At 44.7% G+C, this 17,131-nt stretch overlaps 1 protein-coding gene across 3 annotated transcripts in view; it reads left to right on the top strand.

Moving 5' to 3' along the window:
- Nucleotides 1–17,131, top strand: part of dock8 (dedicator of cytokinesis 8) — a 430,422-nt gene that overhangs the window by 199,138 nt on the left and 214,153 nt on the right. For all 3 annotated transcript variants that reach the window (XM_085984337.1, XM_085984330.1, XM_085984345.1), the window contains exons 3-5: nucleotides 10,822–10,997; nucleotides 13,570–13,641; nucleotides 15,900–16,026. In XM_085984337.1, the coding sequence (XP_085840463.1) occupies nucleotides 10,822–10,997; nucleotides 13,570–13,641; nucleotides 15,900–16,026 (375 nt within the window). The remainder of the gene's footprint in view (nucleotides 1–10,821; nucleotides 10,998–13,569; nucleotides 13,642–15,899; nucleotides 16,027–17,131) is intronic.

The raw sequence follows: 17,131 nt of genomic DNA, 5'->3' as shown, positions 1-17,131 counted from the left end.
GTTGGTTGTAGTAAGAGTACTCGCCATTCTATCAGAATTACCGAGGATAAACCCTTTCAGGAGAGGTCTCGACGGCTGGCACCAGCTGACATCGAAGCAGTGAGACAGCACCTGTCGCAGTTAAAAGAAGCTGAGATCATTACCGAGCCCAGGAGTCCTTATGCATCTCCTATAGTGGTGGTGAGGAAAAAGAACGGAAAGATTCGGATGTGTGTGGACTTTAGGACGCTTAACAGACATACTATTCCCGACCAATACACCGTTCCAAGAATTGAGGATGCACTGGCTTGTCTTAATGGAAGCAAGTGGTTCAGTGTGTTGGATCTCAGAAGTGGATACTACCAAATACCGATGAGTGAATCGGACAAAGAAAAGACAGCCTTTATATGTCCAGTTGGGTTCTACCAATTTGAAAGGATGCCACAGGGAGTTTCAGGCGCTCCAGCAACTTTTCAAAGAATAATGGAACAAACAGTTGGGGACATGAACTTGCTCGAAGTATTGGTGTACTTGGATGATATCATTGTGTTTGGGGCAACCCTTGAAGAACACAAAGCTCGGTTGCTGAAAGTGCTTGGTCGCCTGGAGGATGAAGGTCTCAAGCTATCATTGGACAAGTGTCAGTTTTGCCAGACATCCGTGTCCTATGTGGGGCATATTGTATCACAGGATGGAGTAGCCACAGATCCGTCCAAGATCGAAGCTGTTACCACATGGCCCAAACCGAACACAGTGACTGCCTTGCGGTCATTTCTTGGGTTCTGCGGATATTACAGGCGCTTTGTGCAGGATTACTCCAAAGTGGCCCATCCTCTGAATCAGCTGCTGGCTGGTTACCTCCCACCAGCCGAGAGGAAGAAAAAGTAAAGAGAACAAGGACTACTTCAAACCCTCTGAGCCTTTTGGTGTTAGATGGGATGAGAAATGCGAAGAGGCCTTCCACACCTTAAAGCAAAGTCTTACTCAAGCCCCCGTGTTGGCTTTTGCAAACCCACAGCTGCCATATGTGCTACACGTGGATGCCAGTCAAGAAGGGTTGGGTGGTGTGTTGTATCAGGACCAAGGAGCAGGACTGAGACCTGTAGCGTTCATCAGTCGCAGTCTTACGCCATCAGAGCGTAACTACCCAGCTCATAAGCTAGAATTCTTGGCGTTGAAGTGGGGGGTGGTGGATAAGCTGCAGGATTATCTGTATGGAGCGAAGTTTGAAGTGAGGACAGATAATAATCCATTAACCTATGTGTTGACTTCGGCAAAACTTGATGCCACCGGCAACCGCTGGCTTGCTGCACTATCTGCTTACGACTTTAGTCTCAGGTACAGACCTGGGAACCAGAACATTGACGCAGATGCTCTGTCTCGTCGCCAACACTACCAGAAACCAGAGTGGAAAGATGTTGCTTCAGCAGATGTGAAAGTAATGTGTCAGATGTCCGTGGTATCTGGACCAAAGAATTAATTTCATGCCCGAGAGATTGACCACTTGGGAGCGTCAATGCATGCTGTTCCCCAGGCATTTTGCAACCTTTCCAGTTTGGATGTACAAAACTTACCCATGTTGTGTTCATCTGAAATATCCAAAGCACAACAGGAGGATCCCTGTATTCATGAGGTGTTTTCAGCTCTCCGTCTGGGTGATATTACACGGATCGACAAATCAAAACATCCTGACTGTCGTCTGCTCCTAAGAGAATGGGACCACTTGGAAATTAAAGAGGGAGTGTTGTGTAGAATCACTCACCCACCCACTAAACCATGTCATTCACAGTTGGTCCTGCCTGAAAAGTACAGGGAAATAGTGATGAAGTCTTTGCATGATGACGCAGGTCATCTGGGAGTAGATAAGACCTATGGGTTGGCCAAGGACAGATTCTATTGGCCGCGTATGAAGTCTGCGGTTGAGGAGTTCTGCAAGTCCTGTGCACGCTGTGTCCAGAGAAAGACTTTACCTAAAAGAGTTGCTCCTCTGTTTCACATGCAAAGTGATGGACCTCTAGACCTTGTCTGTATGGATTTTCTGTCCATCGAACCCGATTCCAGCAATACCGCAAATGTCTTGGTCATTACAGATCATTATACTCGCTATGCCCAAGCTTTTCCCACAAAGGATCAGAAAGCATCCACCGTTGCCAAAGTGTTGTGGGAGAAATACTTCATCCACTATGGACTGCCAAAGCGAATACACAGTGATCAAGGTAGAGACTTTGAAAGTAGACTTATACATGAGTTGTTGTCCATGCTCGGGATTGAGAAGTCAAGAACAACTCCATACCATCCTCAGGGAGATCCTCAACCTGAGCGGTTTAACCGTACTTTGTTAGACATGCTTGGAACGCTGGATTCGAAGCGAAAGAACAAGTGGAGTCGGCACATTGGACATCTTGTTCATTCTTATAATTGTACCCGAAATGACGCTACTGGTTTTTCACCGTACTACCTCATGTTTGGACGTGAAGCGAGGATGCCGGTGGATTTGTGTTTCAGAGTATCCAGTGATGGCACATCACAGAGAACTTACCTCAAGTATGTATCTGACATGAGAAAGGAATTGCAAGCTGCTTGTGAACTTGCTGAGTCTGTTTCTGCCAAACAGAATAAAGGAAATAAGCAGAGGTATGACCAGAAGATCCGTTTTTGCCAACTCATGCCTGGTGACCGAGTTCTCATATGGAACCTAGGACTTCAAGGGAAACATAAGTTAGCAGACCGCTGGGCTTTTACACCTTACATTGTTGAAAGTCAAATGTCACAACTACCTGTGTTTCGGCTAAAACCTGCAGGTGGGAATGGACCCATAAAAATTCTGCACCGGAATCATATCCTGCCATTGGGACAGCAAGTGCGTCTGGATCCGCCAGCGGATAATGAGCCGACACCTAGTAGGAGAACCCTGCAGAGAAGAAGAAGGAAAAAAACGAGAAACCTGGAAAACTTTGTTCCAGAAGACAGAAAACCCATGACACAGTGTGTGGATCATGAGGAACCTGATGAGTCGGAAGATGAAGAATGGGATCTATGGTACGACCTCCCAGAAAGACGCATAAGACAGAATCTGGATGAATTGTCTGAACCATTTAGCTCAGACTTGGACATGGTCTGGGAAGAACCAGATGCTTCCGAGAAGGAGATAAAAGAGACTGAAAGGCATAATAACAAAGGAACCAACGCCTCCAATGTAGTTGAAGGAACTGAAGACCGGGTATCCGAAATAAGGAGCTCACAGCGAGTTAAGAAGGTTCCTGAAAGATTGACATACAGTACACTAGGAGTGCCAAGTGTAATGATAGCCCCTACGGTTCGATATGTTACCTCCCTTTATACATGGTTGGGAAGCATGCAACCACTTATGTGTAAATTTAATTAGTCATGGGGACATGCCTATATTTGGTAGGGGGGGAGTGTAATACCCACTGGAAATGTTATGTACACTAAGTATGGTTATCAATCTTTAACTTAGACACTGTATTATCATTGTTATAAATCCCTGGGTTAAAGTTGCCCATGTGAAGGTACGGCAAGAACTTTTAAGGACACAATGTGACTAAGAGCAGACTTTCCATAATTCTGCACCAGTATCAACTGTTGCAGACAGTGAGGCTGCGCAGTCTCCAGGCAGAAACCCCAGGAGGAAGGGGTGGAGTCGGGTTTTTTCGAGCGGGAAACGGGAGCGACTGGAAGAAAAGAGGGCAGGAGCTCTGAAGCGAGGGCTCAGGAGGCAAATGGCTGCCGCATCCTGTCCCGGGCTTCCAAACTCGGCCGCCGCCCTTCGTATTAGTAGCTCTGCATCCAGAACTCAAAGTGGGATTCAGTGATCGTGAAGAGAATTCAACGAAGGGGTTCGGAGTCGTAAGTCTTGCAGACATTATACATACCATGAGCTCCAACTTAAGCGCGCCAACGAAAGAGTGCACTCGAATTTGGACACAGGGACAGATTCTCCTTTGAATCCATATAAATGGAGAATGTATGTTTATTATGTCTAGATTCATTCTACTGTATGCAAATGTCTAATTTAGGTCATTGACCCGTAATCTTCTTATACTGTCTGACGTTAAAACTATAAAGTAAGATAATTAGAATTAAGCCATTGTAGTAGTGATCTCCTTACTGGACTATAGAATACTGTCTACAACAGAGACCACATCTCACATATATCTAGAGAACCGTGAAGGGGTTACACACAAAATAATTTTCAGTTGTATCGCTGGCTACAGAGATAGGGATAGGCAGAGTATTGAAGTGATTTAAACATGAGGATAAGGGTTTTAAATTGGAGGCACTGGAGAACTGAGAGCCAATTTATGTCAGCAAGGACAGGGGTGATGCATGAGCTGGACCTATTGTGGGATAGGATATGGGCAGCAGAGTTTTGGATGAGCTCAAATTTATGGAGGATAGGAAACCTTCCAGGAGCAAATCTAGAGACCATCAATATAAGATAGTCATCAAGAAATCAAATAGGGAATTCAGAAGAAACTTCTTTACCCAGAGAGTGGTGAGAATGTGGAACTCGCTACCATAGGAAGTAGTTGAGGCAATAGCATAGATGCATTTAAGGGGAAACTAGATAAGCATATGAGGGAGAAGGGAATAGAGGATTATGCTGATAGTGAGATGAGGAAGGATGGGTGGAGGCTCGAGTGGAGAATAAACGGACTGATTGTGTGTTGTATATTCTATGAAATTCTGTATAAAGTCCTACTCTCCTATCATTCCACTGTTAGCTCCCCACCCTTATGTGCACTGCGTTCGAGATCCTTATCTTGTTTCCAAATCCTTTCTTGGGATTGCCTCATGTTATCTCTGCAATCTTCTCTATCTCCATGTTTCAGCTTGCACTCTCCACTCTTCCTACGCTGACCTATGGTGCATCTCCCCACCCCCACTCCACCAACAGAACCTGCAGCTGTCTTGACCCTGCACTCTAGAATTCTGTCCCTAAACCTCTCTGCCTTGCTACCTTTTTCTCCACCTTCAAATGACTCAAAACCTACCTCTTCAAACGTACCTTTGATCATTTTCCCTAACCCTTTTCTGAGTGCTACCTAATATTTCCCCCCAATGTTTTTTATTATGAAGAGTGCCTTTAGACATTTGCTATGTTATAAAGGTACAAACTGTTGTTGCTGCTGCTCCTCTTTGGGAGAAATATTGTTTGTTTATTTATATCGAGTTGAGTGACAATGTTTTCATCAGTGATGTATTGGATGGCATTAGAGCGTTCGTTCTGATTATTTCTGAAAAGAATTTGAATGTTCCTTTTCTCAGATGATATTCTGTTGTTGATGGACTCACTTGAGAATCAAGTGCACACCATTCACCATCTTCAGCAATGTCCCAAAACCTGGAAATGAATCATTTTGCTCTCAGTGCTCATATCCCTATCAGAAATGTATAAAACCAACACGTTTGTGTACTTTGGATTTTCCTTGCTATACAAGTGATGAAATATTGGGGGGCGATTTTGCCAGCCCTGGGGAGGCAGATTTGGAGGCAGGATTGCCAGGAAAATGGCAGAATCTGGGGGCGGGTACCCAGCCCACCCCCAACTCACCTCTGTGACATCTTCCCAGGAGGCGGGTACCTGATCCGTGCTGGGAGCTGCCTCTCCGAGGTGGGAAGGGGATTACAGCCACTTAACTGCCTGTTAACAGGTAGTTAACAGGCAGTAAAGAGGATTATCCCCATTTTTCCACCAGTGGTGCGGGCTTCCCGACGTCGGGAAACCCCACCAGGGTCAGCGAGGCGATCAGTGGGTCTGTGGGGGTCGGAGGGGTGCAAAGGTGCGCTGTGGAGGTGAGTGATGGGTGCAAGTGTGGAGAGGTAAGTATGTGAGGTGAGCGAAAAGTGATAGAAAAAGTTTCCTTACCTTTGTTTCTTCCTGCAGTCTTCAATCGTTGGGGATGCGGAGGTTCCGGCATCTCAATGGTAGAGATGACAGAATGGCTGCTGCATTCTACGATGCAACAGCCATCTGCTTTCTGCTCACAAAATAGTGTTGGTGAGCCTTGAGTACAAGAACTCACCAAACAACAGAGAATGTCAGTGTTTGAAAGCTTCTCTGTAACCGGCTTCCCCTTAATTGGCCTGCTAAGCCCGCTGGGTGGGCTGCACAAGGTCAATCAAGGGAAAGTAGCGTGGGTTGGCCACAAGTTGATGGGGGCGGGACTAAAACCCGACAAGCAGCAGTCCCGCCTCCACGCTCCCCCATTGGCAAAATCACCCCGTTGGGTATACCTGTAACTTAAGGTACAACGTGCTCACGTCCCACTGTACTCTCAGCGTAAGTGCTTCTGTTCACATGTCAAAAGCAAGGCCATTAGATTTTAGTTTTCACAGACAAATGGACCAAGTTGTAGAATGTGATCCCAAAACATCTCTAAAAATCCATGTTATAAAAATGGAATTAACTTATTAGTCCCGATTTTAACCCTGCCTGCTCAGTGAGAACAGGGCAAATGGGTGGTTAAAATGGTGGTCAGGTGCTTCCGAAGTGTTCCCGATGCATTCGTGCATGCCCCCATTTTAACCCCACTGATTCCGGTCATGGGGAGGGTGTCCACCACAGGCAGGCGGGGACCTCATCAATATTTAAATGTCAGGGTGCAATGATGTCATTCGGACGCCGACACGATTTTTACTGGGTCACGGCTGCGATGTCCAGTGCCAGAGCTGCCAGTCAAACCTGGCGGCAGGCAGGATCATGGCCAGAAGAGACCCAGGTAAGTTTGATTTTTTTTTAACTCCTGCTCCTGAAATTTTGGGCCTCCCCTGCCCTTGTCTTCCCCCCTCCCCCGACCACGATTCCCAGTGGACTCCCGCCCCCCACTTACCACTTTCCTTAGTGCCGGGGAGCATTCCCTCCTTCGGGTTTCCGGTGGTAGCTTCTTGCAACCTGAAATCCCACTCTCGCCTTCGGCCTCCTCACCATTCCCACAGGGTTTGGATGGGATTCAACACTCCATCCTTTAAATGAGGCCTGATATTAAAAATGGTACCATCATGAGCGCAGTCCGCCTGCCTTAACCCCTGCATGCCATTCTGCAGCTCTGAGTTAAAATCAGGCTGTAAAGCAGTGGCCCTGATCATAGGCCTATATTAATGACTGTCTTTGAGTTGTAAGTTGTTTTTGAGTTGTCCATTTATTTGGGACTGTTTCTGCTTTCCTGAAGCTGTTTTTCACTTATTTCTCATTTTCTAGGTTAGTATGCATGCACCTCATAGTAGGTAGCTCACAGGGACATTGGCAGGGACCTGGGAGTAAGTTGCCTGTACTTCCTCCCGGAATGAATCAAGGTACATGAAGAACCAAAAAGGCCTCCCTGAACCTGATCCTGTTAAGACAGTTCAAATCAAGCGCTCATCAAGGGGTTGATACTCCAGTATGTGCTATTTTTGTGCACTGGTTAGCAGGTTTGCATCGCACTACTACATGCAATGTTTTTACAAAGTTGTTGACCAGTTTTGGGTTGTCAACTTTCTTAAAACAACACACACAAGAATTAACAAGTGTGCTTAAGGTAGCTGAGATTTTATCTCCTTGTTGGGAATTATTCGTAGCTAATTACTATACTTTGAAAGAATATGAAATGAACACAAAAAGTAAAAGAACCGTTAAAGAGAGGGTTGAATTGCTCAGTGATGGGAGATGAAGGTATAGGGGAGATATAAACTAAGTATTTTGCATTGGTTTTTATAAACGATGGTGCAGTGAGAGTATAGGTGTACTGGAGCAAGATACCTACAATTGTTAGAGATAACTGTAGAAAATACATTTGTTCTTTTTTAAAAAAAAGCAGAACTCAAAGTGGAAAAGTCACTGGGCTCTGCTGGCAAAGAAATGAGAGAGGAGATAACAAAGGCTCTGGTCACAGTATTTTAATCCTCAAATATGCAAATTGTGCTGTGAGACTAGAGAGCAGCCAATATAACATCTTTGTTTCAGGGAAGGAAGGATAAACCGTGCGATAGCAAAATACTGCGGATGCTGGAAATCCGAAATAATAACAGAAAACACTGGAAAAACTTAGCAGGCCAGGCAACATCCGTGGAGAGAGAAACAGGAAACGTTAACTTTGTTTCTCTCTCCATAGATGTTGCCTGGCCTGCTGAGTTTTTCCAGCGTTTTCTGAGGATAAACCGTGCAACTATAGACCAGTTAGTCTGACATCATTTGTGGGGAAACTCTTAGAATCTGTAATGAGGCTCCTGCACTCCAGACTGTTCACAACCTTGGTGTCATATTTAACACTGAGATGTGCTTCTGACCACACATCCACGCCATCACCAAGACTGCCTATTTCTACCTCTGTAACATCGCACGACTCCATCCCCTCTCAGTTCATCTGCTGCTGAAACCCATATCCATTCTTTTGTTACTTGTAGACTTGACTATTCCAACACACTTCTGGCCGGCCTCCTTTCTACCCTCCGTAAACTTGAGGTCATTCAAAACTCGGCTGCCTGTGTCCTAACTCGCACCAAGTCCTGTTCACTCATCAGCCCTGTGCTCACTGACCTACATTGGCTTCCAGTTAAGCAACACCTCGATTTTAAAATTCTCATCCTTGTTTTCAAATCCCTCCATGGCCTCGTCCCTCCCTAGATCTGTAATCTCCTCCAGCCCCACAATCTTTCGAGATATCTGCGCTCCTCCAATTCTGCCCTCTTGAGCATCCCTAATTATAATCGCTCAACCATTGGTGGCCGTGCTTCAGCTGCCTAGGCCCTAAGCTCTGGAATTCCGTCCCTAAACCTCTCCACCTCTCCACCTCTCTACCTCTCTTTCCTCCTTTCAGACGCCCTTTAAAACCTAAATCTTTGGCCAAGCTTTTGGTCATCTGCCCTAATATCTCTATGTGGCTTGGTGTCAAATTTTGTTTGATAATGCTTCTGTGAAGCACCTTGGAATGGTTTTACTACATTAAAGGTGCTATATAAATACAAGTTGTTGTTGTTGTTGATGTTGCAGCACTCATTTCTGACCAGGACTCCTAAATTTCTTTGTCCTAGTTGGAGCTTGCACCCCTCTGATCGCCTCCCATTTCTCCCCCCCACCCTCTTTGGACTTGCCTCTGGGCTTCAGCACATGACCATTCCTGGTGCCACAGACTTCTGAAAGGAGGGCCCTACTGCAGCGTTCATTGAGGTGACCACATGCTGCATGGTTGAGTGTTGATTCCATGCACTAGAATCCCACACAAGTTGGTAAAATGGACTTCTCCAACATGTTGTGGAAGTTCCCTGACAGGCAGTCCAATACAACACCTCTAAATCTGTACATTGACCCATTTCCTAGGCTGTCCTTTCCACTTACACCTGCTGCTGCTCACACGTGTTCTGTGAATCATCCTGTTTAGACCCCTTCAATTTGTACCATCCGGGGTGCTGATTTCTAGGCTGGTACTTGGAAGGTTAAGAGTGAGTTACTGTGCATCTTTGGGAGGGCTGTTACCCTTCATCTGTGCAGCTGCAGGGCCTGAGTCACTTGAAGGACCCAGAAAGAGGACTGAGGGACAAGGATTAGCACGTAAGAGTCCAATGTAGCCCAGGTTGTCATGCTGTGTGTGTGTTAGCTAGAAAGTTATGTGGAATGAGAAAAGGAATGAAAAAAGCTCAAACCGTCTGCTGTACATGGCTCCCAGCCTTGCCATCTCTAATACTGCATGACCTCTCTCTCCCAATGATGCAACCTCCATCTGTTCAGGTGGTCTCCTTCCAATTGTTTGAGGGTGGTCTATTGCGTGCTCTGTTGAAGGGTTCTGAAGCTGTGTGAGGCAGCTTAGCATCGTATGCATGGCAAGAGGAGGAAGAAACAGTAAGTGTGGGCAAGAGGGGAAAGTCATTCTGAGGGCAATGGCAGGTGTTGAGTGTGTGAATGCAAGCACAAGGAAGTATTGTGAAGTGTCCCATTGTAGTTAGAGGAGAGGTTTGTGAAGTTGGGGAGGGAAGCTGGGTTGCGAATGCTGTAGCTAAAGATTGGTGTTGCAGGGCTGTATATGGAGTGAGAGAGATGTAAAGAAGAGTCTTGCCTTGGTAATCCTGGTTCGGTCAATAAATTTCTTCCTGCACTACAGTCAAGTTCTGGGGACTATGCTGCTGGCACTGATCTGCCGAGCCATCACTCTTCACAGCTGCTGGCTAAATTTCTGGGGCACCCATCTGATGGAAATTGGAACTCTTTCCAACTCCTGACTTGCTTCAGTAGGATCTCCATGGCGGCATCAGAGAATCAGAGTGCTGTGACTGGCATCAGGCTGCTGCTGCCTGAGTAACGCAATGTTCATTGATCACATTTCAAAAGTGCACCCCCCTTTAAGAGCTGCAGGCTGCCTTCCATTGGCAGCAAGCCCACTGGATTTCCCACCCTCCCAAACGGTGAGCTGCCTATAAGCAGCCTGATTAGTGCTGACAGCTCACCTGTTCTATTTAAATGAGGCCAGACCACTAAAACCAATCGGGCCTCCCGTGGATGTCATCAGGCGGGCGAAGTGGTCACCCTTCTCACTGAACGGCCGATCTGCACTTCACACTAAAATTGAGCCCAATGCGTCAAATGGTCTCTTTCTGTGCCGTAAACTTCTATGTTTCTATGGAACAGAATTTTTTGTAGGGGAGAGCAATGTGTATATTATAAGTAAATTTTTCCGTTGATGCTCAAAAATACCCACCACAGTCACCATATTTCTGTGCAATTTGTAAATTTGGCTTGTATTTCATTTATGTAAAGCATTATGTTTAAATTCAAGTAAATTATTGGATTCTCAATAGTTGTTTGTCACCTCATATGTTAACCCCGAGCTTTGTTCTGCTTCCATCCAGCCTCCATTTTATGACCCTGTGGTGCCAGTGGACTTTGAGGAGTTCCTGATGTCGCAGTTCAACATTGCAGATCCTGACCTTCAGCAAGACCTGGGTGACTTCCCTAATGATGACCTAGAGATTACTTTTGTCCCAAGAGAATGCAGGACCGTGCAGCCTTCTGTTCCAGAAGAAGGGTATAACACCTATATACTGGTTTTGATCTAGTTTTAATAAGTATATTTATATAATGGCAAACATGAAATACCAAAATGACAGTATTTCATGGAACTTCCCTAATGCCTGAAGACTGTTCAACAGTATTCGGACATAAAGGCCTTGGAGAGGGTGCAAAGGAGATTTACTAGAATGGTAGCAGGGATCAGGGACTTCAGTTATGTGGAGAGACTAGAAAAGCTGGGATTGTTCTCCTTAGAGCAGAGAAGGGGAGATTCAATAGAGGTGTTCAAAATTATGAGGGGTTTTGATAGAGTAAATAAGGAGAAACTGTTTCCACTGGCAGGAGGATCAGTAACCAGAGAACACAGATTTAAGGTAATTAGCAAAAGAGAGGAACATTTTTTTTATGCAGCAAGTTGTTATGATCTGGAATGCACTGCCTAAAAGGGTGGTGGAAGCAGATTCAATAGTAACTTTCAAAAGGGAAGTGGATATATACTTGAAAAAGAAAAATTTGCAGGCCTCAAGGCAATAATCATCATAGTCATAATAAAGATATACACACACAAACACACACAAACATCAATTTTTAAGTCTAAGTGAGGGTTGAAATGGAAAGACGGATTTTATGATCATAGGTTAGGAGCATTTTGCTTCACTCTGGGCTCCCTGGGTCACATGCCATCTGCAGTCAAGAGGGCTGCCAGTTAGGCGGCCTGCTCCCAGCCCACCGCTGGTGCCACTCTTAGTGTGGCCGCACCAAGACACTACATCACCATTTCACCCAAAGTAATTTTGGCCACGATTTTCTCGATCAATGCAGCTTGGGAACGGGTCAGGTGGCTTCCGGGTTCCAATCCCGCCCCCAACTACATCCGGCCTACGGACGTGATTTTACGTCAATTGGCCTTGTTAAGCCCGCCCTGCGGGCTTGCTGGCCAATTAAGACAAAGCCGGGCAGATGACGTCATTTGATGATGCGTCATCTGCCAGTTTTCTTAAAGGGACCACGCACAATTTTTTTTTGACAGCTGATTTCTCAGTGTTTGACAGCATTGAGGTGCTGCAAACACTGACAATCACTGTACAATGGTGAACTCTTGCACCCAGGTGCTCCAATGACTCCCCCCTTAGGCTAGAACAGATGGCAGCTGCAGGTGAGGTTGCAGAAGCGATCTGTCACTGGTGAGAGAGGTTCTCCCAATGAGGTGGAACTAGACATACAATTCAAAACTTGTTACCTACAGAAAAGCCTAAATGCATTAAAAATGAATTTCCCAACATTTTCTTACCTCTGAAACTCATCATTGGATCCTTCACACCACTTCTACAGCTGTCATCAATGCAGAAATATTACAGCAGACTCACAACACACTTACCTGGCGTGGTGTCCAGACATCGGGAAGCCCGAAGTAGAAGTGTCAAAATTGAAAAAGAGCCTGTTAACTGCCTGTTAACAACCTTTAACAGGCAGTTAAGTGGCTATAATCCTCTTCCCGCCGCTAGGTGTCAGGTCCCTGCGCAAATCAGGGACCCGACACTTGGGAAGACTGATTGGAGGTGGTTTGACAGCGGGTTAACTGCCCGCTGTCAATCTTTGCGATTTTGCCAGAGGTCCCGCCTCCTGAGCGCCGGCAAAATTCCGGCCAGTGTGTCTTGTTAAAAGAAGTACGTGGAGCTAGAACAGCTAGACAGCCATGTGTTATTTTACCAAAGGCAGGTATCTGAGTTAATTTCCAAATATTTATTCAAATTTTAAAATGAACTTGGCCAGGAATTTCCTCAGAGCTGCTCCCACTCTGCTACTGTTAATTCATGAGAAGTGCAGCAGAAACCTTCAGCAAAAATACCAGGCAGAGCAGGAGCGAGTCTAAGAAAATTACTGGTAAGAGATTTAGGAAAAACTATTGGGAGAGGTGACAGGAAATTACTCCAGTAATTTACACACTGTACCACCGCCAATGAAAATATTAAAATAATGAGATTCCTGCCAAAGGCGCAAAGTAGCTGTGGTGGGGAAAGGGATAACTATTTTCAATTGGTTGGTCCCTATACTGCACAGAAAAAAAACTCCGAACCAGAAATGATATTCCGTTCTCCCAATGGTACAGTTGGTAAAAATATAAGTGGCCCAGAATTTCTTGGAAAGTTTCAGCGTAACTATGGTGTAAGAGCAACGTTGTGCTACTTTTTCTGAAGAATTTCGCAAGTAACTAATTTACGCCGGTTTTACTCTGAAACATCGGTACAGGTGAATTTTCTTGATCGTTTGCTCAGTTTCTGAGATATGTCCCCCGAAATCCTCTGCATCTGACAATGTTGCACTCCCTCACTATTGCCCCACAGTGTGAGCCTAGATTATGTGCTCAAGGCCTTTAATAGGATTCAGAGAAAAGAACACTGAGCCAAGCTGACACTTACAACATAGCAGGCAGAAGAATTATTTCCCTTGTGATTAAATTCAAGGTGAAGCATTTGTACTGTAGTACTTTGTGTAAAATTCACTCATTTATTTTCTTAACAGTATGTAACTCCACACAGTAATGGGGATAGTTTGTTAGGTCTAACTATGTATTTTTTCATTTCTAGGGTTGACTTAGATCCACATGTGCGAGACTGTGTCCAGACCTACACTCAAGATTGGCTCATTGTCAACAAAAAGTAAGTTAACAGTTCTAACTTAACTGTAGTAAAATAAAGCATAACCCTTTGATTGGAAGGTTATCAAGTTAATCATAACTCATTTGGAATTGTACAATGGATAGGAAATATTATTGCACTTTGAGCTTTGAAATGGTATTATTTTGTGAACCAGGCTGTACTATGTATCTGTGGAACTATCTCAGTCTTTCCAGCATATTCTGTTTTAATTTCAGATTTCCAGCGTCTGCAGTATTTTGCTTTTTGTACTATGCATATAAAATGTAGGAACGTACAAAAGGAACAACAAGAAAAGACCACTGAGTCCATCAATGCTCAATGGCCCCAAATGTTCTCGGCGGTGGGGAGAGGAGGGGCACATCCTGGTATAAGTGTCAAGATGTGCCCACCCAGGACTTCCACAGCTGACACCACCAAAGGGGTCAACGGGAGGTCACTTCATTAACATGGCAATAGTGGCCCCATGCAATACTGGTAGTGCTGGGGGCCACTGTAGACATCAGTAGAAGAGTTGCAAGCCGGTGGGGGGCGGATTTCTAGGCCCCACCCCAGAAACATCTTTACGCTGTTCCCAGTGGCTCCCGATATACAGCTATGGGGGTTGCATTTTAGAAAAATATTTAAAGTTCTGACATTTTCTTCAGGGGTTCAGGCCATGATCCCGCCCAGGACTCCGGATGTGTCCCACTTCCGCCATTTGGCTGATAGGTATGCCTGGTCTCACTAGACATGCCTCTGTCAATGCTATGCCGGTCCTGCTGAAGGCTAGAAAAATGGTAACTCCTAACCTAAGGAGTCATTGACCCTGGCCCTTGCCCCCTCTTATACCGATGGCTTTGTTTGGTGTGAGTGATTCCAGAATCCTGGACATAAGTTCGGAAACTGGTGAATCTGGTTCCCAGTTTCATTTGCATTGCTCTGTCACACTCTCACCAAAATGACAGCAGCATTATGCTGGAAGGGCCACAGATTTTCAGTCCCACCATATGCATACAAACTCATGCACCGTCATCCCCATTCATTCGTAATATTAACTCCTGGGAGGACAAAAAAAAAGAAAAAAGTACTGTAGCCAATGGCAGGAAAACGTGGTAAATTCTTCCCCAACTCCCTATTCATGGTGCATCACTAGATGTGCTTAACCAACACCACTCCCCTTACCCAATTTGTCCAAATATCCATAGGAACACGGGTTCTCCTGCTCGTCTATTGTAACATTGGCAGAAGAGATATGAAACCTCTCAAAAAATGGCTTAAACTAGTCTAGTTTCAGTGGTAATCGGGGACGGTGGTGGAATATGGATCTGCTCATTTATAGTCTGTCTCCCACCTACAGAGTACTAGGCTTATGGATCTATCTGAGTTACAGTGCTCCAAACCACTAGGGATGTGGATTCCTCTGGTGTACAGTCCTCCAGACCAGTAGTAACTTGGATCCTTCTAGACCACTGAGGAAATGGGACTGCTCAGATGAATAGGCAGTGAAACTGTTGAATAAATTAGACACCTATCCACAAGCCCCAATGAAACTCAGACAGAATACAGCCATACTACAAAAACTTTGCTTTTGTTTCTGAAGACCTACCAATCACTCCTTTTCAATTATTGGGCCGGATATTCCGGTCCCTACGGGTGGGTACGTGCTGTGTACTCACCCGTAGGGACAACGGAAATGCCGGTTTTAGGCATGCACTGTGCATGCGCTGGAAACCGGCATTTCCGATCTGTCAAGAAAGCTCTTGACAGATCCTCCGGCTGCGCTGGAGCAGGGCCTCTGCGGGTGGAGAGTTCCGTTTTTTGGAGACCCTCCGCCCACAGAAAACACTTACAATTGTTGTGCCTGGTAAAAGCAGGCGTAAGGCCTACTTTTACCAGGATAAGAGTTGAAAAAAGTAAATTTAAAAAAAAATTTCCACTGATTTATCATTTTAAAATACTTTAAAGAAAGGTAAGTTTATTTTTAGCCCCGTTAAAAACTTTAACTTTTTTTTCAAAAATTTGTATTTTTGTTTAAAATAGTTAATTTATGTAATTTATAGTCATTTTAAAAATATGATTTTTAAAAATTATTTGAAGCTTTAAGCATGAGAGAAATGTCAGCTCTTCATATTAAAGGCATATTTCTCTTGTAAAATAGCTGCTAATATCCCTCACATTTTTGTGACTTAAGTGGAAAATGTTATGGATTATTACCATAGACATTGAAACGGTGTTGAATGCTGTAATAGCTTATGTTCATTTTAATGCCTGGTGTTCAGGAAACAGGGAGAAACTGGGACCTTGAGCTCAAGCAGACTCGGATCAAGGAAAGACCTGTACAAGACTCTTCCAAAACAGCTATTTGAATCAGAAGAAAGTGGCGATTCAGTCAGTCAAGAATTTCAGGTATTTGTTTGTTTATTTCACAGTCTTTCTTTCTTCTCATTCTTTCCTTACTTTCCATTTTTTATTTTTTTCTCATTATAGAATTTTCGTCAGTTTCACTGATTTCACTGATTACAATGATTGCCGGCTATGGGGGGGAGGGGAGGGGAGGGCCACAGTGCAGCCAGTGTCAGAGCAGTGAATGACTGACCGCAACTTCAGGTTCTATGTTTAGATGCACGTGCGCTAAATTCTGAAGCTGCGGCCAGTTTCAAAGGGGTAGTAACAGCAAATGCTGTTTGTTCGGTGTTTTTACCACTGCAAATTCCAGGCCATTATATTTTAGCAATGAAGCCAACTAAACTACTGAAATGTTACAGTTTCTAGATTTGTTTTTCTTTTAATTAGCCTCTGTAACTCTGGGAAATAAAGAAAAAATCAGTCTGATTACTGTCCAGTGATCCGTGCTGGAAAGCACATGTATGTGGCCATCAAAGAAAGACCGTCTGTGACACATCCCCCTGTCTTTGATATAAAATACTAGTTAAGCCACAGCTAGAGTACTGCATACAGTTCTGGTCACCACATTACATGAAAGATGTGTTTGCACTAGGGAGGGTATAGAGGAGATTTACAAGGATGTTTCCAGGACTGGCAAATTTTAGCTATGAGGAAAGATTGGATAGGCTGGGGTTGTTTTCTTTGGGACAGAGGAGGCTGAGGGGAGACTTGATTGAGGTGTATAAAATTATGAGGGGCCTAGATAGATTGGATAGGATAGGAGAACTTTTTTCACCCAGAGGATGGTGGGGGTCTGGAACACACTGCCTGAAAGGGTGGTAGAGACAGAAACCCTCGTCACATTTAAAAAGTACTTGGATATGCACTTGAAGTGATGTAACCTACAGGGCTACGGACCAAGATCTGGAAAGTGCGATTAGGCTGGATAGCTCTTTTTCGGCCGGCACAGACACAATGGGACGAATTGCCTCCTTCTGTACCATAAATTTCTGATTTTGTAACTGTTTGTGGAATGTTCAGACTGTCAAGTCCTACCATTATTACAATATTTGTGTGGTAGGTGTTCAACCTGTTGCAAGTTGAAAGAGCTCGTTATATTCACGTG

The sequence above is a fragment of the Somniosus microcephalus genome, chromosome 1 (assembly GCF_052327205.1).
Source record: "Somniosus microcephalus isolate GS21.2 chromosome 1, FLI_Smic_1.0, whole genome shotgun sequence".
Lineage (NCBI taxonomy): Eukaryota > Metazoa > Chordata > Chondrichthyes > Squaliformes > Somniosidae > Somniosus > Somniosus microcephalus.
This window is presented reverse-complemented; position numbering and strand designations above follow the sequence as displayed.